We start from the raw sequence: 25,940 nt of genomic DNA on the forward strand, positions 1-25,940 counted from the left end.
GAAAATACATTCAGGCTATCTTTCTGTGCTACCGCTAGTGTGATCAAAACTCAGCATGCTTCAAGGCTGAGTTCAGGAGTGAGCAGTGCAATTAGCATTTGCTGTAAGGATGATTCTGGTCTCAAAACAGAATTGCAGAATCTGAAATAGTGATGAATAATATTTTGACTCTGTAGCAAAGTAACTGCGCAGAAGCACTGTACCTTCAGAGCTAGTTTGGGCAAGTGGTATGTGTGATCATACCCATGTAAGGCAATGTTTTATGCTACTGGTAAATGTGCAAAACCTTTTTGCTGCTTAAGCATATTGTGAGTGTTCAGTTATTGTAGTTAATTAAATAGATGTACCCCAAGACTTTCTGAGACTCTGGATTGTACTCATCCAAAATGATACAGAAGTGAGTTCTGTGAAATGTATGTATCCAAGTAATAAAAATCGTGCTGGTTCTGGTGGTGGAGGTGTGTGCTTTTCTAGACTTCCACAAGGAAAGAGAGAAGTGCTAATGGGAGCAGAATCACTAATTCCATGATGTGCTCATATTATTATCCAAATATACTCATTTTAATTGCTTTTTAATTGTCTGTCTTAAACACACCACAATCATGTCCACAACACTGTAGCATGCTGGGTAAAGTGTCACACAAACATAAATGCCTGGACTGCCCTGGCTGCAGCTGAGGGTGCATCCTTTTCTTCCCTCTGTCAGAACTTCCTTTTTTCTGTGAGTAGTTTTGCCACCTCTCTAGTGATGCCATGGATGGTAGACTTTGTTGTTGCGATAGAGAAGGCCATTACTCAGTAGAGCAGTAAAACATAAAGAGGGGTGTGATACTGGAAAAACACATTGTTTAGGGTGTGTTCGGTAGGTTGGGACCGAGTGCCCGATCCCAGCAGAGATGTAATCACACTGCCATCTCTGGAATGTGCAGAGACAAGACGTGACGAGTTGGGGTAGTTGCTTCTGTAGCCTTGCTGCTCTAGATACAGCAAGGAGAAGGTAGTCCAAGTCCAGGAGCTGCTGCCATAATAGGTCATGACACTTGTGATGTTTCAGCCTTTTCTGATCATGGAAGAAAATAATTTATCCTGTCAACTGTTCTAGTTACTGTTTTTTGAGTATTACAGGGTAGCCAGAAGCAGTCTTCCTGCGTTTCTTCCTGATCTGATAGTTTTCTAGAAGCATAACCTAAGCTAAAAAATTTCTTCAGACTAAGAAAAGGAACTGTGATTTTTCAGCACACCTTCTCTTATCCTGGTGAGTGCCAAGAGGTTGTGACACTGTATAATGCATAAAGCCAGAATAATGAGACAGGCAGGTTGGTGTCTTCTGATAAATAATTTCACTCTACTGAAGAAAATCTCATGCCAGTGCTGCTGTCTACCCCAGTTATTAAACACCTGTGGCTTAAAAAGCGTTTGAAAGATCCCTTGAAATGTGAAGGCTGCCTATACACACTCCTTTACCAAGAGCATAAGTTGTAAATTTGTTGGATAATTACAGGTGTGTTTTTAGTGTCCAAACGGCACTCTGGTTCACACAGTCTTTCATCTGACATTGAATTATTCATAAAGCAAAGGGTTAAACTGCTGAAAGCAGGTAATTTAGTCACTGTTGGTTTTAGCAAATATTGGGGTGACTTCTTCAATGGCAGCCTAAAGTTCACTGAGTAGTTGTATTGATAATACCCTAAATGCTTTTTATGTGTCAGGAGGAAGTTAATCACATTTTTAAAACATTTTGAGAGTTTTGTTTTGTAAAGTGCCATCAGCCTGCTCCTGTCTTTGAAGATCAGCAGATAAGTGAGTTGCTGCAGCAAGCTGCTTAGTTATAAAGCAGGTTCTGTATAGGCTATTTGTTCTCATCTATTTTTCTATCCTCAAAGTTACATTGTACCTCCCATTCATTTTTGCATGAAGATAACTGTATCAGTGGGATGAAGCTTCTGATACTGTTTACCTTACAGACTGGTATTGTTCATGTGTGTTGTTCAGTGTTCAGGGGCTTCTTAGAGTGTAATTGCTTTGTTTTATCTAAGAATAGAATAATCATGTAATCTATTAATACAGTTTTGTTCCCATTCATTAGTTACATTGGCACAGTTAGAAACCAGTCTGGCCATCCTGTGCTTTGTCAAAATGTCCTCTCTGGCTGGGCAGACCCAGTGATGGGAATGCGAGGCAGCAGGAATATAATGATTGATCAGTGTAATAAGTGGTGGCTGCAGTGTTGTTACTGTCTGTCTAGTCATTGCTACATATTCTGGAGGCATGGCAGAGATGAGTCTGCTTCCAGGAAGTTGTTCCATCCCAGTTCTTCATTTGCTGTCTTGTGTAACATCATCTCCTTCTGTGGGAGATTTGCAATTCCCAGTCAATAATGCAATAATTACTTGTTTCAGGTGACAGTTTGAGAGCAAGAGACTTCCATATAATACTGGTTTGGGTTTTGTTTTTTTTTTTTTTTTTTTTTTTTAAGATTTAACGTTGGCTACTTGCTCTTTAGTAAATAAATGTCTTTTCTTCTTTCTTTCTAAATGGACTAAGGCATATTTTGAAAGCACTGAAGATCTTGTTTCCCTAGCTGGAAGTCTGCTCGCTTCCTATGCCCCTAATACCTTTCTCCCTTAGTCTGTAAGCTTGGCTCTTGCCTTCTGATAACTTCTCTAGAAGCTTTTTCCCCTTAAGACTTAGTCATTGTCCTTCATAACTTTCTTGTTAAGGTACATACATTTCTAGATACCTTTTGGCACTGGATCAAGTAATGAACCATAAAGAAAGGAAAAGAATAAATGAAACCACAGCAAAAGATTGCAAATTTTGCTAATGGGAGAATTAACTTTTAACTGCTAAGAGAAATGACATAATATTTACAAATCATGGAAACATCTGTGACAGCAGATACCTACATCTTGATCCATAGGATCATGGGGCTTTATGTACTTCCCTTTCCCCTCCTCCCATTCTACTGGCCAAAATTAATCTCAGTCTCTGTTACTGTTTCATACCTTTGAAATGTTTTAGGTGAATTGCTTTATTTTTGGATGCCTTTTGAAAGGCAGCCACAGTACAGAAATTGCTTGATTCCTCTTTAGATTTTTCATTATAGCAACCTAGGACTGTCTTGGAAAAATGAAGCTGTGTAGAATGCTTTTCATTTAATTCCTTTTCTCTTGAGTCCCTTTGTGCAATAAGTGGTGTTTGTATTCTAACTGCAGGTAGGGATTAGAGGCCAAATAGTTTCTCTTACTTTGGAAAAGCTGAGTTCCTCCAAGGCAAGTGAGGGGAAATTTTTGACTGAACACTTCTAGTAGTTCAAAGATTGACTACTGTAAATGAATTCCATTCAGGTCATGGAGTTGGGAGCTTGTTTGGCTAATTTTGGTGTGCGTGGTTGGTTTTGTTTTTTTTTTTTGTCTTGGTGTTTGGTTGGTTGGTTGGTTTTTGGTTATTCTTTTTAAACCCTGCCTCTTGGGAGTATTGCCTGTTCATCTGGCTTTCAGAGAGCTGGTTTCCAGACTTCTGGAGAAGCAAGCTGCTGGAGCCCACAAGTTTTCTTGGGAGCTGTTAACAGCCACATAAAAACCAGTTCCACTGGAGTGCCTGCAGCCCTTACAGGCATGGTCTGGGCAGTCTTTGCTACAGAGTTGTGAAGTAACCTGTTGGCATTGTTTCTTCCAGCTCAAGGCAGGTATTTGTTCATCATCTCCTTCACATTTTTCTAACTTTCTTGTTTGCTTTCAATAAGTAATATTCATGCTTTCTGTTTGAGTCTCTTTAGTGTCCTCTTTGCACCACAGTTCGGTAACTGCTTCAGAAAGCATGACATTTCCTGCTTGCTTTAGGAATTTCTCAATTATGTGTTTTGATATGCTGCCCAATAGCTACAATAGCAAGGGTCACTTTGGTGGTTAAAGAGGTGATATTTACTATAACACTCAAAATCACAGAATGTTTATTCATTATGATTTCTAGCAGTGGTGATTTCTTTATTTTTTTTACTTGTGTGCTATTATCCATGTCAGGCTGGTATTCTAAACGGTGCACTGAAGTAAACTTCTAGATGTTGATTTATTTAAAATACTGATGCATTTAAAAAAAAAAATTTTAAAAGCTTTTGAAGAGATTCTGGTTTGTTCCACAATTGAAGAGATGTTCTGTAGTGAGTGCAGAGGACCGTGGCTCTGCTGGGCTGCCCTGGGGGGTGTGACAGCTTTGAGTCCTGACGCTGAGGTGCAAAGCTAGACCTCGACTGTGTATTGAGCATGCAGTGGATATCCTTGATGCTGATGTAGGTTGACCGCTACAGCATGGGCTTTGCTCATTTGCATTCTCTGACTTTATTCTTATCTCCTGCCATCTTATATTTTTACTCAGTAAGTCCTTTTCTTAGTGTTTACTGCAGGCTCATTCATCCACTGGAATTCCCCCCCCCCCCCAATCATATCTGTATACAGTGTTGTATTTGTATTTAAAAAGAAAAATGCTCCTTAAAAACTTTCATGAAGGCTTTGATTCTGGAATGTCCATTTAGTCGAGCAGAAGAGGAGAAAGTTATGTTGTTTTCTGCGTTCCTCCACTAAAAGCCAAACTCCGGATATGAAAGTTCATGGTATTCTTAAAGCTGCTGTGAATGACTGACCCTGTTGAGGCTGCTAATGCTGCCCTTGGTGCAATTCCCTGCTCATTTTGGGTTTGCTGTGGCACTGCTGCATGGAGGGCTGTGCAAACTGTCTGCAGGAACTAAAAGCCCTCAGTCCGAGTGATTTCCAGTGTGAGACGGATGTGTGTGATAACTGTAACCAAGTTTTTAGTATCACTATTACTCCTCCGCTGTGGTCTCCTTAACCTCAAGAGGAAACAAATGTTTCATAACCTGCTGCGGAGACTGCTTCAGTGTCTCCTCAGTGGCTGCCAGCTCCAAAAGCTAATGACAAACATTATAAATAATCTTTCAGACTTTGACTATTGCTGTGATGTGAGTCATGACTGAAAGCCAGCTAGTAAAGTTACAGCTCGCTGTCATAGCTTTTAAAATAGAGGCAGTTTCTGTTGTAGTGGAATTGCTGTGATTGTGGAGTCATTCTGTAGCTTTTGGCCACATGTTACTGCAAACACGTGTTTATGCTGAGCAATGTCCTGCAGCTCAGGGACGGAGCACTCTGCAGTGCTCCTGTCTTAGAACAGGATTTAAGTTATGCCAGAGGCCATATGAACTTGACAAAATCTTTTCCGCTTTCTCATCGGTGGGAAAAAAATACGGCAAACTGAGATTCCTTCCTTGTGGATTTGAATTGTTGTGAACAGTAGAACAGAGCAGTGTATCTTTCAGTGACACTTGAGTTCATATTATTAAACAGGCGGAATCCATCTGAACAGCTTTTTTTGAATACAGGGTTGTTTTTTTTTAAAGCACTGATGCTGTTTTAATTCTGATTGCTTAATGGTGTGAGTATTTGAATATGATAATGTTGAGCTCATAGTCCATAACAAGCAGATTTTTTTTTAATATATATACTTTCTGTAGGGTCTGTCATTGCATGGCAAGTTTATAGTTTCAGAGAATTTGGTTGGGTTTTTTTCCTTCTCTCCCTCGCTTTCCCCTGCAGCAATTGCCACAACCATTTTGCTTTCAGGCTTTCATCTCAACACATCAGTAACAGACTTAGTTAATGAGTGATAAGAAGTGTGCACCTGCAGAGTCATTTATATATAATCCAGTAATTTGTCTATGTAAGGTTGACTGACACTTCTTACCAGCTTCCCAAGCTGTGGTGTCACGCTTCAGTTTTGTTCCAGTCACATATCTCAGACTTATTTCAGCATTCATGATCTTTCAGTAACTAAGTGAAAGCTCTTTTTTTGCACAAACTAACATCTGAAATGTGTCTTCTTGGAAGTTGTCTTAACCTCCAAACTCAGAGACCCCCTTTAAACCCTTCAAGATGTATTTTTCATTTGTAACACAGTGTTATGGGCAGAGAGAAAATGGTATGTGATGTTAAATGTTTCAGAAGAAATTGTCATCACTATTTTTTTATGTTGCCTTGCATTCCTTTTTGTAACAAAAGAATATCTACAAAGGTTTATGTGTTGCATTTTGGGGAGGTGGAAAGCAAATGCTTACAAAACAGTCTTACAATGTCTACAGTTTTGCTATTGAAGGCTGTATTTATTTAATATTTTTCAGTAATGTATTTAAAGAGTTAAAAACATTTCCTATTCATAAGGTTGCTTTCCTATGCATAAGGTCCTTAATTGATGTGGTTTATGTTAACTTTCAGTTGATTCATAGACTGCATCTCAAATTTATTCCAGGGATATGATTAAAACTGGGCATTCTGATCTAGGAATGGACAGATGACATGACTGGCGTGATGTTGACACACTGTGGTTTAAGCTGCATTAAAGACAGCAGTGTATTAAGTAGTATGTGTGGTAGGAAGGTTTTCCTGGCCAGTGTGGACAGGTATTTTTTCCTCTTTCTTAATCCTGTAATGTGTAATTTGACTAAGTCTTTGGCATTGCCTCTGCTTGAGGCAAAGGAAAACATACTTCTTAATTAAATCTTGGTATGATTTTACAATTCTTTCCTATGAGCTCTTAAGGACAAGAGAGGAAAACACAAATTACTGGTTTTCAGTGCTCTAGTAGAAAATGTATTTTGTCATACTGCTTGCTAGTATATCTGTTGAAGAGGGATTGTGTTTTGTTTGTTTAAAGGATTAGTTGAATTTTATTAGCAGTTAAAAAGCTTCCTTTGTTCACAGAAGCCAAAAACATTGACTAGTGTTATCTGGTTTCCATATCTGAAAGCTGTATCACAAACTTTTTGTCTATATATGTCAGCAGAAGAAGCAAGGGCATTCATCATGGTTCATTTGTCTTACCACTAAACAGTATCTCTCAGAAGCTGTCTCTGTTTAAGTTGATTGCTATTGCTATGCTCTCTAACTCCTCATACTTTCAAAGGAGGTAGAGCAGTATCTCTTAGAAGCTCTTTATTTTCTTAGTTAAGGAGAGTTCTTTCCCCATGAAACACAGTGTCAACACTTAAATTCCCTGTTGAAAGAAAACATTGTATGTGCTTTTAATGAAAAATTGAACTATTCCTCAGGTGTTTGCTTCAGGTTGTTTCCAGATATTAAGTTGCACTGATGATAACTTTAGGAAGAATACTAATTAAAAAAAAACTAGTGTTAATTCAGTGTAAACAATTGTTGCATTTTGAGAACATGGTGTATGCTTCTAGATAGCAGTGACCCAGAGGACAGCTTTCTGTTTAGACCAGCCCGTGCTGTTAAAAAAGCGGGGGCGGGGCGGAAGGCAGGATGTAGAAATGGAGATCTTTCCTTCTCACTCTTTGATTTTTATCATTTTTCCTGCTCTTGAGTTGCAGGAGTTCAAACCTGTCCCTCCATAATTTTGTTGTAGTAAATCTTTACTTTAACTTGCTGTTCCAATGCAGCATTGCCAGTGCCGATTGCTGCTGAGGGGGCCCCTGAGGCTCTACCACACCCGAGCTAATCTTCTGCAACCCTTTTTCTTACAAAGTCAAAACTTCAAGTCATACTTGATTTTGCTTTTGTTCTAAAACTGGGAGTTTAGAAAAGTGCACGTGTTGTCGTGGGTGCTGCACACTGTATGTTTCACAACAGCCCTTTCACTGGTACCTCAGTGAGATCTGCTGCACCCTAATAAGCTTCCAAAAGCCGTGTGTGAGCATTAAGTTCGTGATCTAGCATGGCTCTAATCCAGAAGTAAGTCCTTAACCGGAGCTGTTTCTGTCGTGCTGAGGGCAGAGGTTACTACTTGTGCGGATTTACTAGGAGAGTAAACAATCAGAATAGGAGTGCCGGGTGTGAAAGTATCTTCCTGTGTGCTGTGAATTGGAATGAGGCTGCAAAAGCATTTTGTGCTCTGAGGAGAGGGAGAACTCTGAAGCACTTGCTGACTGATCCTACTGCACTTCCCCCGTGGCTTATCCTACCTTTGTGCGAGCTCCTCCCTGGCTTTTGAAAGACTTGGGAGATAATCACACAGCGATTCCCGTTGTCGCTTGTGTTTGTCCCTTTTGCCCAGGAGAGATTCAGCTGCAATCTGGTAGAAGGCAAATGTCCAGGGTAGTTGGCAGTTCTTGCAAACAGCCGGGCACCCCGGTCCGTGGGCACCCCGGTCCGTGGGCACCCCGGTCCGTGGGCATCCCTGCGTGCCCGTGTGGAGCACGGAGCCGGGTGGGAGCTCGGCAGGGCCCGTGGCGAGGGCGGCTCTGTCCAGGGTGCTGACGGCTGAGGGCACGGCCAGGCTGTTGTGTTGGAGCTGGCATCGCGCTGTGTCCCTTGGGAATGGTTTCCCTCCTGTGCGGAGGTTACCTGCATCCCCAGGCAATAACTTGTGTGTAGCTTTTGGGTATAACGCTATTCCTGGTTACACAAATCAGTGACCTTGGGACTTTTGGGGCATAGTAGAATATGTAAGTTAATAGCACGACTTGTATAGCAAGGAGAAACCTTGCTTTTAAATTAGTGTCTTTTAAGTAGTGCTTGTCCTTGAGATGGTTGTAAGGGCTTATAGGTTTTACAGTTTGATTATAAAACTCAGTTTGGTTTATCCAAGAATATATCCACTTTGTATAATCGTGCTGAAACTATCCACTGGCTTTTGGTGTGGAAGCAATGGAAGGAGGTGTTGTTCGGTTGTTGGAGGAATCAGGAAGGTGCTTGCTCAATCAAAGCAATGCATTTGAGAAATAGCGGGGTTTCAGTTCATTGAGTTGTCTCATATCTCTTGGTGTAGTGGCATTTACATGTGTAATGGTCAGTGTAGCAAAACTTAATGGCAGTGATGGCTAGAAACTGGAAAATGTTGTATCTAAAATGTTCCTTGATCCTAAAGGATTTCCTTTCCAATTTTCCCTAAGTAAGATTTAAATCTTACCATTACATTAGATTAGAGGTTCAGGGTTTTTTTAAAAAAACCAGTAACACCGAAGAAGTCTTAAAGTAACTTACTTGTTTAGCAAGTCTGCTACTAGAAACTTGAATCTGTGTAAAAATGCAGAATGCAAGAAAAAGTTTTTATTTAATGAGATTTGATTATGAGATGCTGATTTTAAGGCCATTTGGAAACTTAAAAGTCAATTTGTGTTCTTTGTATCTGTACTCCACATTAATGTGGACTTTTTATTTCGTCTATAAATGTTCACCTAGATGAAGAATTTTCATTAGACAAATACCAGTACAATTGTGGGGAAATAATTTAATTAAATACTGTTCTGTGCAAGTGTGCACCATTTGTGTGTCTCATAAGCATTACCTGAGACAAAAAAGTTAATTTCTGATTATTAAATTTTACGTACTTTTTGTTGTCTTAGCTGGAGATACAGATGATCCTCCAAGAATTACTCAAAATCCTGTCATTAATGGGAATGTAGCAATGGCTGACGGACATAACAACACTGAGGAAGACATGGAAGATGGTAAGTAAATATTTGATAAAATCCTGGTTTGTTTGGCTTCTTTGGTTTTATGATTTTGAGGAGAAAGTGGTCCATCTTACCTGTGTCCTGTGATCTGCAGCTCATTAAAAAATGAATCCCTTTGTAGTTATGGCTGCAGGTTTTCTGTGTAGGCATCCTTTTGACGTAGCTGTACAATAGGATTAGACTACTGAAGGTTTGGGATTTTTTTCTTGTACTCTTTCTAGGTACTCGTTTAAACTGCTGAAAGTGCTACTGTCCATTGTTATGTTTTGTGATGCAGCCCTTTAAAGGTGCTGCAGCTGGGCTTTGCTGAATAGTAATTTTATCAGTTACGCAATTCCTTCGGGGTGTTTAGAATCCTTATCTGTCCTGCTCTCTTGTCAGGTGGCAGCTGTGCTCTGGTTTTGTCTTTGTGTGGTAAGTCAGTGGTAACTATTCTGTTGATGAACATCTTTTGCCCTCAGTTCTGATGCCCACTTTTACTTGCAAAAGCAAAGGAAATATTATATATTAATGTCCTGTTAATAAAAGGGGACATGTGTTTTTGAAGTCTTTTTCTTGGTCCATTAAATGAAAATGAGGTTGTACAGTTTTTCTGTTACAGAAGATCAAATAGTTACAACTCCGGGTGTATTTAAAGAAACGTAACAAGTCTCTAATTCATTTAAATCTGTTATGTTTAGTGAGGAAAATGTGCAATGATATTTCTTTTCTTACAAGAGGATATGGGTAGGGACTGCTCATTTTCAAGAATGAAATAAAATTGAGTTGAGCGAAGGGAGACATCATATGAGTGGGATTTGTTCCATATTCCATGCTGTCTTGTGAGAGTACATTCAGGACTAGGCTTAAACATTTAGTTAGAGTTATGCAAAAATGTTGAGTGATTTTTTTCAGAAAAATTAGAGTTTGAGGTTAAAGGTGAAAACAGTGCTTACTTTCATGCATTCAAGGAACATAGAATACTGATAGCAAATAGTAATGTTCCATGAAGAGAATAGAGTTTAAATTCAGAACAAAAGCATCTCATGGTTGAATCACTTCTGTATTATTGGCAAAGATAAAGGTTTCGATGACCAGAGTCTCACAATGAAATAAAAATGAAGTCTCCTTAGCCTATGAATTTTGTGTGATTACCTAATCTCATTCAGAGGGTTTTGATTTATTGCTCAGAGTAAATAGTTGTGCCTGAAACAGGGAATTCTGTTCTTATCAAAAGTTGTTACAGAAGATGTTAAATGTCTGTCAGGCCATGGTATTTAGAGGGTGGCAAGAGAAGATCCCATAGGTTGCCACCAACTGGCAAGAACAGCTCTGTTCAAGTTCTGTTGTTAGTGGTGATGTTTATAGGTAGAAAGCCTCATGGTGTTTGCTGTTGATATAACCAGTACATAACACATTGGTCAATTAGCAAAAAAATTTGTCCACTAGTTGGTCTGTATAGACTTGTACAAATTAGCTGATGAAAGCCAGGCTATATCAGGGCTGGCAAATAATCAGATATTCACCTCTTCATTTAGAATAACATTGACCCTTTAACCAAAAAACTACTGTGAACCTGTTTGTGTCAATTTCCAGCTGTTTGTCTCCTCTCAGAACTGGGTATGAAGGTGTTGCACTAGAGAGAAGTATCTGAACGCATTTGACAGAAGGCTTGTGAAAGCATTTTCCTGCCTTTGTGGCCTTCTAGCATGGCCAGGAGCTTTGGCCCTCTCTGCAGTGGGACATCCTTCAGGGTTCAAGTGTGATTATTAAGCAATACTCTTAATAGTTCCTCATTATCATATTTGAATAAAGGAGTGTCTGGCTACATCTCAGTGCTGCTACAGCTGTGCATTGACACAGATAGAAAACACTGTTATTGCAAAATGTTAGAGTTGCAGAAACATTCCTGAAGACTTGCATCATGTAAGTGGATGATGCCTCTCTTCCAAGTCTTGTAAATCAGATTAGTTGCTTGCTGTTGCATTATTTACACATCAGTGCAATTGCTCTCTTGCTATTTGTGCTCTTGCTAACCTGGTTTGCAGCATGATGTGCATGGGTAATGGACAGCTCAGAGATTCCAAAGACAGGAAAAAATGGGAGATACTGGCTTCTCTGATAAACATGCAGTTTTCCTTTGCTGTTACTCATAGCAAGGGTCATCAATCTGAGCTGATACTGAATGCATGAGGAGAATTTAGGTACCTCTTCAGCAAAATTAATGAGTTTAATGGTTCCTGTGAGAGAGGTGAACAGTAAGGTGAAAGGTTGATGCTTCCAGCTGGATCATAGAAATCAGCTTTCTGGTGATTTTCTGAGCTCAAGTAACTTTTGAGGTGATTTTGTTCTTCTAGCTTAGCACATAAAGAAATGACTGATAAGATTGGGGAAAAAAAAGTGTGGCTCTCATCCCCTTTGCTAGGCAACAGGCTGCAGGCATTGTGAGGCACAGGGAATGGGAGCAAGCAGTGGACCACCAGCAGGACTTTCAGATACGGCTGTGTTCTCTCAAGCGCTGTGACCAGTACCTGTTGTTGCTCTGTATGAAGTCTTAGCAATTAAAAAGGACCAGCTGAAGGACTGTGCTGTGCTTTGTATGGAGAATGACTTAAATGAACCAGACTTTAAAAGCTGGAATAGCAGCTTCTGCAAATAAAGTAAAAAATAATAAAAACAAGGCTCTGATCAAATTTTGTTTGCAAGTACATCAGTATTCAAAGCAACACATAGAATAAATTCTCTTAGAAGTTAAAGTTCAAACAGAAGGTCCCTAGCTAAACATAAACTCACAGCTTTGCCATTACCTCCTGAAGTCTCATTTCTGTGAAGAATTGCAGAGGCAAGAAGGCTTTCAGAAGCATCAGTCTTAGCCGTATGCTGGTATTGCATGCTGTATTTGGATCATTATTAAAATATTCATAGAATATTCAGCCAGTTTCTCCATTAATAATTCAGGTTCAGAATATTTTAATAACCCCAGTGCACTTTAAAGGTAGCATCATTTACTAAGAGGATAAAGAAATCTGCTTTTCCCAGAAGTATAAACATTTAAATATGTGTTTCAGTCTTAAAATGGATCATATTCAGTATTTGGATCTGTGGTTTGAAGGATCTTTGTTCCATGAAGATGCTGAATATAACATTCATCACATCAATGAAAAAATCTTTTCCACATAGCAAAGACAGTCCATTGCATGTAACTTCTCCAAGTATTGTCAGTGGGATCAGTCCTTTCTAACTTGTGTTCAGTTTGTAGTTCAGGGATTCGTAAAAGTCTCACTTGCCAGTCACTGCTAAATTATCCTCCTGCCAGCTGCAGTCTGTAACTGGAATCTGGAGGACACGTTCATGATGGCAAAAAAAGGCTTTATTTATTGACATACTCAAAATAATTGTCACATTTGCTATGTAAACTTCTTTTTCTAGTAAAATTCCTCTTTTAAATCATTACACTTGCGAAGAGAGAAATGGGCTTACTGGAAAGAAAGGAAGGTTGTTATTTTTAAAGAAGCTTCTATTTTGGGGTTGACCTGTGTTACGAGGCTGCATTTTTATGGAGCAGTTACTCGTGATTGCTCAAATATTTTACAAGGAAGAGTTCCCATTCCCTGGTGAGCTCTCATGCACAGGCTTTCCTGAAAAGAAATCAAGAAATACAGGCAAACTTTCTCTGAAGCCTCTGCAGATGCAGCGTGGGCTGCGTTTTTTAGCTGACACTGTAGCAGCACTGCTGCATCCTTGTGCTGAAGTGCTCTGAAAGCTGCATCAAAGGAGGCAGAAAGCAAACTTGGCTCGTTTTTTGGAAGCTCAGACTGAGCCCAGAAGCACTGATCATGATTGTGAGTAGGGAGGTGGCCTCAAGTTGGTTTGAGATACATGTGATGCAAGACTGATTTTAAATTTTTAAGTATGTTACAGATTTGTTTTATCCTGGCTGCAAATCAAGTTAGAGCTCCTCTGTCTGCAGCCTGCCAGGTTCTTGGGTGTAGAAGATCAGCTCTTCACTCTGTCAACAGGCAGTGAGTAGTGAAACTGGGAAGAGAGCAGTTTTTAAGTAGGTGACAGACCGCTATTTAGCTGCACTTGCAGGTAGGGAAAAAAGAGAGAGTAATCCTTTGAACTCCTAAGTTACTGAGGAAGCTGACAGCACAGGGCAACACGAAGGTCTTTGCACTAGTAGAGGGGACAGGAAGCTGATTTGGGCTGTAGTACCTTCAAGAGACAATTGGACTGCTTAGGGCTGCCGGGCCATACACAAAAAAATCCTCTGTGTTGCAGTTCAGGAGTAGGAAACTGCTTGAAAACTGCTTCACAAGGGAGAAGAATGAAATCTGTCATAGCTCCCTGGCAGTTGTGGATAAAACTTGGTAATTTTCAGTATGAAGTGTATAATCTTTACACTGTTACATTGTTGTAATCAACAGTGTTTCATTTTTTAAGTAAGGTAGCAATCAGGACTCACCTGTGTTTTGAAAAAATGATTCAGCGCTGTCTCTGGTGCTGTGCCAAGCTGAGTAAACGACTGCTGTCCGTGTACGGAAAGAACACTTTTATTGTGCTGTGCTCCTTGTCACAATTTCACAATCCGATTTCTGGCTTGGTGGTGTTGTCCCTCAGTGCTCTTTGATTTCAGGTGTCACTGCATGTGTCACACACCTTCAGTTGTGCATCCCCCATAGGTGCAGTGAGAACAGCAGGGTGACCATGGGTGCTGCGTGCTGCCCTGCGTGCCTGTCCAATCTCCTTACAGCCTAGCAGCATTCAGTGTTACATGAATGTCAGACTGGAACCATGGAAAAGGAGGGGAGTATCTTGTGCATCCCTGGCCTGTAGAGTTGTTGGGATAAGTTTCAGGCTTTTTCTCCCTGAGTGCAATATGAGGCGTGTCACAATAGAGAGAGCCTGGTCTTGCGCCTTGCTGAAACTGTCGCAGTCTCCAGCACCCTGTTATAGCTGTGTACTACAGAAGCAGAGCAGATTGTGGTAGGTGAAGAATTGGGTATGTGGGAAGAAGGCAAAATTACTTTAATCGTGTGTGTCAAAATAAGCTCTTTAAAAAAAAATAGTCTTGTTTAATTACGTGCTAGACCACTAAAAATCTCTGAAGTCTTTGCATACCACAAAGAATACAGGACCCCATTCTTGAGCTAATTTTCGGCAAACTGATAAGATTTTACAAAAATCCAATGACCAACCTGTGGCATTCATCTGTTCTAAAATACACTGTTGCAAGCCAAAACCAACTAAATGGTGACATGATATCAACAGGGCATTTGAACAGATTGTCAAATTCCTTTGTGCATATGGGTTCATGCAGGGAACTGACTTAAACTGGGCTGTAGAGATGCTACACAACAAGAAGAGTTAGAGTGGGCTGTGATTTAGTTGTAAAGCATTTGATGTCTCTGTCTTGCTGCATCTGCTGCTTTAGAAGAAACTGGAGTGGTAACAAATCCTACTGCTAAAGAAGCATTTAAGGAAATTGTGTACAAAAGGGACACGTCTTGCAGTGCCCTGTTTGCCTGAATGGAGTTGCAGTGTTTTTCAAAATTAAAAAATTGGAATGTCAGTAATTAAGTAGTTCACTGGGATGGGGATGTTCTTGTTCCTTCCAATATCCCACCACATGAAACATGCTCATGTTAGATGATGTTGGCCATCTTGGAGTGAAGAACATGAGGTGTTTCAAACAATTGTGTGTGTGTATTACAGATACAAGTTGGCGATCAGAAGCAACATTTCAGTTTACAGTCGAACGCTTCAACAGGTTGAGTGAGTCAGTCCTCAGCCCTCCCTGCTTCGTGCGGAATTTGCCATGGAAGATCATGGTTATGCCGCGCCTCTACCCGGACAGACCACACCAAAAAAGCGTAGGATTCTTCCTTCAGTGCAATGCTGAATCTGATTCCACGTAAGACCCCTTTAATTATTGTACAAGTCCTCGCTTGATACTGGTTAATCTATTGCAAGAAATACAAACATCTACAAAAAATACTTCGCCTTGCTTTCTGCAAGAGGAGAGAATTCTTGCAAGGGCTTGAGTCCCCTTTATCCCCCACCTTTCTAAATCTCAAAGTGTAAGAATAATCCCCTCTTTAGGATGAGCTAAAATCAGCTTGTGTAACTAGAAATTTTTGGTAGAATTTAGATATATGCTTGCTGAAGGAGAAGTCCTTGACTGACAGTTTTCTTGGCATGGAAAAAGTTCTGGGTTTATTTCAAATGAAAGTGGAGCTTCTCTAACCATGCCAAGCTATAAATGCTGCCCTGTGAAGCGTGTGAACAGGTAACTGCTACCAGTGCAGGCAGAACAGGGCATGAGTCCTCTCTTTAAGTGGAGTTCATCACTCATCCAGCAAGATCTGAACACATGTGTGTTCTTGGAGTCCTGCATGCAAATCAACATTGGCTACCTTTGACTGCTTTTGTAAATAATAGAAAAAATTTAAAAAATAACTACAAATTTCTGGGCCATTCCTGTAGCTTATCTAGGAAGAGTGCAGACCTCTCAGGTGTCCTTTCCAATAGGGTAACTCCCATTCTGACACTGAATCTCACAAAGCTTGTTTACTCTGAATAATAAGTTGCATTTCTTCATTGTTTTTATGATTTAGAGGTGAGTGCTCAGGGCAGAATGTAAAGAAAAAGTTTTAAGTATATTAACAAGTCACAGGACATGATTCACATCCTAGTATTTACAGAAAAAGGACAATGTGATCTTCAGAAGTACCAACCAAGGTGCAGCTGGTGGAGCTGAGCAAGCATCAGTGTCACTGCATGAGACAGTGACAGGACTTTGTCTGAGCTGGTATCCAGACTGATTGCCTTGCACGAGTAGGGTGGTTTGGAACACCAGTGGTCATGAAGAAGTGCTGCTGAGACAATTAGTGTTGGGGAGTTTACCTTCTGGGAAAAAGGGTAGAAGCTCCTCCTCCTTTCCTTACCAAAGGCTGAGACCTCCCACTCTGTAGACACCAAGGGTACTTGGAGTTGGCCTGTCCATGTTCAGTGAGGTTGATCAGAACTAACTCATGTGGGAGAGCCGTCAGTTTCTTAAACCAACCTGCAAGTCACTGACACACTTTCTTGTCAACACTGTTGCCATAAGAAAATCTCCATTCCTGGTTCATAACGTGGCTTCAGAAAGCCCCAGAGGTTCATGCCCTCAATAACAATTAACATCTAAAAAGGAAAAAAAAGCCGGTGTGTGAAAGTAATGTGCCAAAAATCCCTAACAAAAAAAATTACGTAACAACTATAAAAAGCTTGATTTTGAAAGAGTTTCAAGTGTTTCTTCTGTATTTATAGGTCATGGTCCTGTCATGCACAAGCAGTTCTCAAGATAATAAACTACAAGGATGATGAAAAATCATTCAGTCGTCGTATTAGTCACTTGTTCTTTCATAAGGAGAATGACTGGGGCTTTTCTAACTTCATGGCCTGGAGTGTAAGTAATTGGACATGTATTAGTTTATGTTAGATAGGAGCAGTTTTGTACTTGTACTCCTGCATACTGAGATGCTGATAGCAAGGGGGTTTTTTCCCCAAGCTGTTACTTTTTTCTATCATTGCTGTAGATTTCTTTTCAATTTCTTACTGTATTAATTTGATTTTTATAGAGTGCTTTTACTTATGTTGTAATTTAAATATTCCTTCATTATTATTTTCTGTCTATCTGAGTGCTTGTGTTTTGTTTTCACTTTGTGAAAGTCAATGACATTCTGGAGCAACATACATTTGCTTGCATTTCCATATGTTCTTTGTGTATGTGTACAAATATTTAATGCCCTAATAATATTACTGAGGTTTCTCTTGAATTGTGACAGTTTTTTAAGCATTTGCAAAGATTTTGGAATATGGTCTAGAAGAACTAGAACATTTGATTACCAACTCTTATTACCAGCTTATATCATTGAAAACTGAAAAACTACTGCAAAATCTTAAAAGGCAACAACAAGTTTCCTGCATTGAGACACTGAAAAAGAATTTAAATGTAGCAAGCTGACAAACAGCTGCTTTGGTGTTCTTCAGTTTATTATTACTGATAGCTCAGGCTTGGAAATTAGGAAGCAATGTCTAACTGAATGCTTCGATGTGTGTTCCACTTCTCATGTTCCTGTGTCACTCCTGTTTTACAGGAAGTTACTGATCCTGAAAAAGGCTTTATAGAAGAGGACAAAGTTACTTTTGAAGTCTATGTTCAAGCAGATGCTCCACACGGAGTAGCGTAAGTATTTTTGATTAAAAACAAATCAATATTCAAAATTCTTAATTCTAGTATTTTTATGTTGCTTGAGATGATTCAAGTATTTTGTATTATTGCCATTTGTAGCTCCTGTCAGACATTCTCACTTTGTCACTACTAATTGATGAATTCTCACATGGCAATATTTTCATAGCTGCATAGAGATTTTTTATAGCTTAAATTTCTGTTTGCACAAGTCACCAAAATGTTGTGGAAACTCAGCTTCTGTGTGAGTTGGTTTGTGATTCAACACCTCTGCAGTTCTGGCCCGAGCATTTGTGGTGTGGGAGCTGATGGGGTTTCAGGTGCAGCCAGGTGGCTCTGCTGTCTAACCTGCCTTGGTTTGCAGTTGTTGTAAAACTGCTTCATCTCAGTTGTTCCCCTTCATGGCACTTGTAAACAACGGGGCTGTACAGAGGTGCAGACTTGCCCCTTAAAAGTACAGCTCTGAGTTCCACAACTCTCTCATAGGACATAATTTTTCTGCCATATAGAACGTATTTCTTTAAAAAGTAATAAAATCACTAAGCATTTCATTGCAAAGACTGTTGTTACTGGCAGGCAGTAATGAAGTGTAGTTTATTTGAACCTTCAGTAGCAATGAAGAGTAGCTGGTATCTACCAGCAGCAGTACCTTAGAACAAATACTCTTTATTATTGGCAATACAGAACTCTCTTGGTTTCAACCACAAACTATTTTCCAGGTGGGATTCAAAGAAGCACACAGGATATGTTGGCTTAAAGAACCAGGGAGCAACTTGTTACATGAACAGCTTGTTACAGACTTTATTTTTCACAAATCAGCTACGAAAGGTAAGTAATACATGAAAGAACATGAGATTGTAACATTGGCTGTTCTACTTAGCATTTATAAATGCTTCAAAACAGAGCTGTGTGATCCTTCTGCCTCCTTTATCCTTTCAGAGGAGTTGTGACTTACATGGTCGTGCATGCCGTACTGCAGGCAGAGTACAGGAAGCTCCCTTTTGTAGTGTGTGGAACACAAGCTTTTGTCTTTTGTGGAAGCAGGCAGAGCACCTGCAGAAGACCTGAGCTTAGGCGGTGTTTCTTTGACTGTATTATGTGCTAATATTGCTAGGAATTGCTGGGGGCAGGAGAAGGAGTTTAATCTTGCAGATAAAAGATGGAAGTAATTTCCCTTTTTTGAAATAGTTAAAATAGGGAATTATGGCTTCTCAGCCCATAAACAATGCACAAAAATACGCATTTGCTCCATCTTGAAATTCATGTTATGCAGCAGAATTTTTTGTTATTATGATTGCCATCCTTATAGTGATGGAAAGCATTGTATTTTCAGTAGTTTAAACACTGAATTTTATATTTACTTTAGTAATATTTTTTGTTTACTGTAGATGTTATTTCTTTGCTGGAAAGAACTTCTTTGAATACCTTTTAATAAATGTCTCATCCAAAGCCAGAATAAAATAACTAGATAATGTATAATTTTAAAACAGTGCAGTGCCCTCACTGGGATTAAAAACAGAAGTGATGACTTGATATTGGAGGTGGTGATCTAGAAGAGGGGATGTACTGGGAGAAAAAAATAACTTGGAACTATTCAGTGTATTGGAGTGTCCTATTGATCCTAATTCATCCTTGTGTGCATTTCTGCACTTACTCTCTGTCTCTTGATGAAAATGAACTGTTCTAACTTGGGCTTTCTCTTGTGTAGACTAGTTGTTGCTGTTCAGTTAAGCTTTCTTTTCCCTTTCCAATGTACCTGCTTTCCACTGCCTTTAATTTCCCACCATGTTATTATTTATATCCCTGTGGCCTGTAAGTGTCCCAGTTGGCATTTGTTTTCTGTCTTTGCAATGTGCAATGTGCTGTTTACTCTGAAGTGCTGCAAAAAAACCAGCACTTCATACTCCAGTAGAATGTAAGTGAGATCTTACCAATGCCATGGACAAGAGATAAACACTTGTCTTGTTTTACATGATGCACCTGTTTTGTTTCTTTTTTGCAGGAGGTATAATTTACTCATTCAGTTTATCACTCATTATAAAGTCTGTTCTTTCTGCTCAGCACTCAATGTTTGTGCATTTTACTTTTTTGGACAACTTCACTTTGCTTGAGAGAAAAAAGTGTTTTTGTAATAGCTCCATCTAATGCAATTGAGTAGCTTGCTCAAGATTGTCTTGTAGTCACTAAATCAGTATGTACCATGAGGTAGTGAAGAAGAAATTTTTTTTGTAATACAGATTGGTTTCAGCTGAACTAATCTTACCAGGCATTCCCCTGCACTTCTTCCCCAGCCCCAAAATAAATAGCAGCTTTTAGAGTCTCTTAATATCTGGCTAGTGACCATATGAGGAAACTTAATTTACTGAAGTTGGTAGCTGCAGCTTCCTTTATGGAAGTGTTCCTGGACTCAGCTGGTATACCCAATTCCTTGCTCATTTCTCAGGCTTTCAGAGCCCCTCCAAACAGAACAGATGACAGTGGCAGTTTTAGACAGCTTTAGCACTCACTTGGCATTGGTACAGATCAGGAAGAATCAGGAATTGCCTTGTCTGGAAAAAGTATTATTTACATTTTTGTTTTCACTTTGACCAAACTCGTTCCTCTTAAACCAAAGTAAAATGAAACGTGCAGTATCCTTGGTTTGCTTCTCACTGTTTCCATAATTTCTGTGAATCCTCCTTCCTTGGAAGAAATAATGATTTCTGTTGCTGTTACTTAGAGCTTTGTTCCCAGAGAAGCTGCTGTCAGGAGCAGAGCTGGGGAAGCAATGAACAATAGCAAAGGCAGGCACGTACCTATGGAAAGTCAGGCCCTGGGGAAGCGTGGGTGAGGATTGATGGAGAGGTCCTTTCTTCTCTGCTCTGCTTCCAGATAGCAGATAGGAGGTTCTTGGGGGTTTGAAACGAGACCTCCCCTTTAAGCAACAAGGTGGCTTTAGTGGTAGGGTATAAAGAAAGGAACTTTCACATTAGAGCATATTGTTATTTGTTGTTTGTGACTGATAATCTCTGCTTAACTGCAGTCCATGTAGGCAAGAGGCAGTGGTGACTTCCAGAGGGATCCAGGTTTGATCCTGGGGTCTGTTACCTGAGTTGTCCCAGAACTGTCTTTAGTGCCTCCAGCTTGTCCGTGCTTGTGGCTGCATTCAGTCCATTTGGGAACTTTTTGCTGGTTCCCTTGAAAAAGTCCCTACAACTCATGAGAGCATTGTAGAATGGTGATAGACTACATTAAAATACTAAGTACTGGTCCATTTCTTCCTGGCTCTCCTAAGGTTATGCAATATATTTTACCTAACCTTGGAATTTAGTGCACAGTATTTTCTTCCCTTCTTCAAGTAATTCCTGGCTTTAAGCAATGTGTTCAAAGTTACCTGTACCATTCTTTTATTATATAAATATCTAAAATTTTTCTCATATCTGTCAGTATGCCTATACATACTTATCCCTCTTTTGTATTCATTTCCTGAGGGAATTTCTCAGGTGTTAAATTAAGAGACCTTGCTTTTTTGAGTGTATCAGAATGCCTCACTCCTTTATCTTGAGGTCAGGCTTTCAGAATTTGGGAGGGTAAGGCATAAAAATAAAGGTTTGAAGAGGATAATACTTAAAAAGTGGTAGTGTGGAGAAAAACTTAGATAAATGAGCTCCAATATTACCTATATACACAAACAGAATGAAGAGCCAAGAAAGGCTGTGTTAAATGTCTGCTTTGTCATAACACATGTAGAACTTCCAGAGAAATAAGACTGGTGTTTTTATTCAATGACAGCTGGAATGTAGTGATTATAAGTAAATTGTAAATTATTATTGGAATATTACTTGAGAGATATAGGAAGGGAATTAATTGTCCAGATGGTATATGAGAAAAACATGGAAAAAAAAAAAAAAGGAACTAAAGGCAAAGGATTTAATTTTGTTTAATTGTCAAGGTATTCTGAGTTCCAGTTTATGCATTTTTGATGGAAGAGTCAATCACTATGTTGATTTTTAGCCTGCTGTAAGTTTAGCATTTTAGTATTTATTTTTGAATGTATCAGCAGTGACTATATTTGCATTTTTTCATTACTTGATTTTCACACCCTGTTTCTATTTGTTTAAACATAGCAAGTGTCGATATATATTTTTTTTAAAAAAAAAGAATTTATAAGATATTCAAAGAAGTTAATAGGGGCTGGTGATAGAGATTCGGAAGATTTGAGACTTGATTGTTGAACTGTTTCTCTTTCTACCTTTAGCCAGTGACACCCACTCTTAAAAAGGTTCATAAACCAGGTACAGGAGGAGGTTTAAAGTTGACTCTTCAGCATGGCGACTTGTTTTGATGTTCATATTTTAAAGCAAGAAATAATTTTTGCTTGTGAAATCAGAGGTATAAGCCTAGCTAGTGAAATTTGAATTGGAGTTTGCCCAGATTGATCTGGTTAACTGGGATTCTGCATTTGGATGATAAACGTAAAGCAATTGGAAATTATTTACTTCATTAGCTTACTTGAATTGCTTTGAAGCTGAATGTTCTGATCTTAGGATGGAAATTTCCATAATCAGGGTCCAGCTTTACATTAGGATGTATGGAGAGGTGGTGGGATCTCCATTCCTGGAGATGCTCAGAATTTAACTGGATCTGATCCTGAGCACCTGGACCCCACTCTGAACTTGGCACCTGTATGGGCAGGAACAGAGATCAGAACCTACAGAGTTCTCTTCCAGGCTGCATCACCATAAACTCTTGAAGCAGTGCTTAACACATTAAAAAAGTTGAAGGGTTATTGAGTTTCAACAGTTAAAACCTGTTGCCAGTGATAAAATTGAAGATGCTGTTTTCTTCAATTTATAAAATTTATAAAAGCAGTTTAAGCAAATCCCAAAGTAGAGCAAAAGACTTTTTTTATTGTTGCCATTAGGGTGAGGTTGGGCTATTGTTCTTAAAATTACTCTAACAAAGACTTCTGTTGACTGTCCTTCAGAATATAGTTGATGATAAATTTCAGGTAATTTTTATTAATGTTTCCTTTCTGTATGTGTAAGTACTACTAACAGTGTAGCTTGCAACTGAGTAGAAATAAAAATTGGAAGTTACTGGTGTTCATGATTCTGTTTTAGGTCATCTCTATTAACTGGTAACTTCTGAAAATTAAATTAAAAATTTTAAAGATACAGTCACATGAATTATCATATTACTTTACAGTTGCTTAATTAACCGTTGTTTTTTTTGTCAGAATATCAGGAGTTTGCTTTCTTTATGAAATTATTTCTCTTATTTCATCTTACTGCTGTAGATACTCTGATGACAGTTTCTTTATTCTTTGAAGTATTTCTGTTGCTGTACTTTTGGAAAATGTAGTGGATCCTAAGAATTGGAATAGAAAATGGGCCTGTCAACTTTTTAGGAACTTCTTTTGCTGTTTTTCTTTTCTTTTTTGCCACAACCTTGTGTTCTTTTTCTATTAGCATTGTCTTCATCTAGTGCTTGTCCCATCTGATTCCCATCACTCTGAGCTGTCCTGTAGCAGTGACTGTGTTTGCCCAGCAATTCCCAGCTGCCTGCTGGAAGTGCTACCCTTGCTCTATATTTAGGGAACTGAAGTCCAGGGTAAGTTAGATGTGCTGCACACCTCTGGAATTCAGGCTAATGCACAAACTGAGGGAGAGTCACTGAGGTCCAGTTCAGCACTTCACTCACAGAAATGGATTGTTCCCTGTTGTTTCACAGGAAAAAAATTCAGGTGGCAATTTTTCTGTTTTTAACAGGTTATTTTCTCATATGCTACTTAATATTGGGGTCCTTTTTAGTTTCGTTTGTTGCCTAATCTCCTTACAGGGTTGTCTGTTTCTTTTTATTATTTATGCTTCTTAAATGAACATCTCCCTGTAAATACCTTTTGTTTGCTCTTCCTTGTCCCTAGATGTATTGATGTACACTTCTTAAAAAGTAAATCTCATTTCAATGACTATTGAACTCTTAATCCCTGTTTGGTCTGTTTGTGTAATTTCTCTGTTCTCAATCCTTCACAGATCAGTATAATCAGTGAATTGAATTGTTAAGCTGTTTATTTGCTGGACAGTGATGACGTTAAGTAGGAATGAATGTATCGGGAGCTCTCAGAGCTTCCTCTGACATCTTTCTCCATGTGGGCCATTTCTGTTTTCGTTCACTTGTTGCCCTTTATGGTTTCATGTGGTTGCTTTTTCACAATACCAGTTGTTTTCAAAAGTCTGTAGTATTGACTGGTATATCTGGTCCTACTGTGATGATTGCACAGACATACCAGGCATGAGAGTTATTTGAAGGTGTTAAATGCTTTAGTGCATTTACTGTTCTAGGCTGGAATAAGGGAACTATTTAGATAAAATAACCATGAATGGAATCTGTTGTTCACATCTTTCTAACCACTGTGCTCTAAGAAGAGTTGTTCCAGACAATTAACATTTTTACACTACAGTACAAGATTTTTTTTCAGACTTTTTTGAAGTGTTGATTAAATTGAGTTCTATGAAGGAAGTCACTGAAGAGGAAAGAATGCATTAAATAGGATGAGCAATAAACTTTTCTGATACTAATTGAACTAAATGCTTTTTCAGGCTGTGTACATGATGCCCACAGAAGGAGATGATTCATCCAAAAGTGTTCCTTTAGCATTGCAAAGAGTGTTTTATGAGCTGCAACATAGTGACAAACCAGTTGGAACTAAAAAGTTAACAAAATCATTTGGGTAAGTTTCAGAAACTTGCACTATTTATTGGGCTTTTGCAGGCTTCATAAAGCTTTTCTTTAAAAATGTTCTATTTTAATAAGGTTATTTTTAGAGAGGTGCAGAGAAGTGTTAATATAACATGTTAATTGTTATTATTGTTAATTGTTAACTTTCTGTAGTTGACTTGGATAGGTTTTTATTTGTAGCCAGTACTAAGGACAGCTGATCCAAAAGTCAGTTTTTTTGTGGGAAGGGGAATGGTACAGAAACAGAGCTGTTAATAGCAGGGTTATAATTTATCTGTTACTTGAACATTGTGTGATGAATTTGACTTAAGTAAAATTCAGAACAAAACAGTTGTTGAAACATTGCAGTTCATGCATTGATAATATCTTTTTAAAATGGAATCTGTTTTAGATTTAGTGCAATAGCAGTAATTTGCATGTCCATGTTGTACATTGTTGGCTGCTGTAACATTTTCTTACAACATATCAAAGTCACAAGTTAGGACAGAAAAACTAACATTAGCATAACCTTTACAGGTCTTCTCTTTGCATGTGCTGTAAGTGTGGAGTAGGATTTTATTAAAATCTGTTCTAAAATACTGGATTTTGTATTACTTTGTCTCACTGTAGGTTAGTCTTGTAGTAATATTGACAAGCACTGTTTTAGTTCAAAACACATTAGGGAGTTTGTATCATCTTTTCCACACAGCTGTCCTCTGTGTTCATCCTGCGTCTGCTGCTACAGCCTGTAGTGGTGCTCTGTCCTAGAAACACTCTTTGTAACCTTGTGTCTTTGCAACCTTGACTTTTCCCCCTTTGGGGAATCTTAAAGGGAAATCAGTAGCCTCAGTGTTGTCTGTTTATCTGACCATACCCTCTTCCTACTAGCACACTGTATATTTAGTTTATCAGTGCTCCTGCTGTCCCGTTACATTGGAAGGACTTGGTGATAGAGTAAAATTTCATCTTCACTTAAGATCCCAACTGTGTCATATTCAGTAGCATGAAGAGACCTTTCCCAAGGGTGTTGCAGATGCTTAAATGTATATCCAAACCAGCAGGGCTTTAAAAATGTGTTCATGCCTGCTTTTGTTCTTGGGAAGGAGTTCTAGAATGTGTTTGAAGATTTAGGTTTTCCTCTTCCCTCATCATTGAATCAGAGAGGGGTTTTTGGCCTTGTGGGCCCTACCTAGATAGATGCTGGTTAGGGTAGTACTTTTTACTGAGTGTTGTGAATTTCTAAGTTTGACCTCTTTAAGTAGAAAATGATGCCATGTCTGAAGGGGCCCTTCTTTATCCTAATTTTAGTGTGTGACCTTTTTCTTTGGTTTGTCCTATGAGCTGACTAGTGTGTAAAGCCTAGAGAGTTCAGGGCATTATTTTCTATTCTTAATTATCTGACAAGTCACTTGATTCAGCTTGTTTAAGTGTGGACCCCGCACAGTTGTTGGCACACTTTGGAGATTAATTTGCTGCCGTGTGACAGTGGGGGTGAGTCACTGAGAAGAGAGTGTGAGGGAGGATAAAGTCAGCACTGCTCCTGGTCAC

At 39.0% G+C, this 25,940-nt stretch overlaps 1 protein-coding gene across 1 annotated transcript in view; it reads left to right on the forward strand.

The window, feature by feature from the left end:
• Window positions 1-25,940, forward strand: part of USP7 (ubiquitin specific peptidase 7) — a 71,557-nt gene that overhangs the window by 21,292 nt on the left and 24,325 nt on the right. The window contains exons 2-7 of the mRNA XM_039560220.1: window positions 9,371-9,475; window positions 15,176-15,374; window positions 16,772-16,910; window positions 17,602-17,690; window positions 18,413-18,521; window positions 24,275-24,405. Coding sequence (XP_039416154.1) covers window positions 9,371-9,475; window positions 15,176-15,374; window positions 16,772-16,910; window positions 17,602-17,690; window positions 18,413-18,521; window positions 24,275-24,405 — 772 coding nt within the window. The remainder of the gene's footprint in view (window positions 1-9,370; window positions 9,476-15,175; window positions 15,375-16,771; window positions 16,911-17,601; window positions 17,691-18,412; window positions 18,522-24,274; window positions 24,406-25,940) is intronic.

Source organism: Corvus cornix, chromosome 14, assembly GCF_000738735.6.
Source record: "Corvus cornix cornix isolate S_Up_H32 chromosome 14, ASM73873v5, whole genome shotgun sequence".
NCBI classification, from domain to species: Eukaryota; Metazoa; Chordata; class Aves; order Passeriformes; family Corvidae; genus Corvus; species Corvus cornix.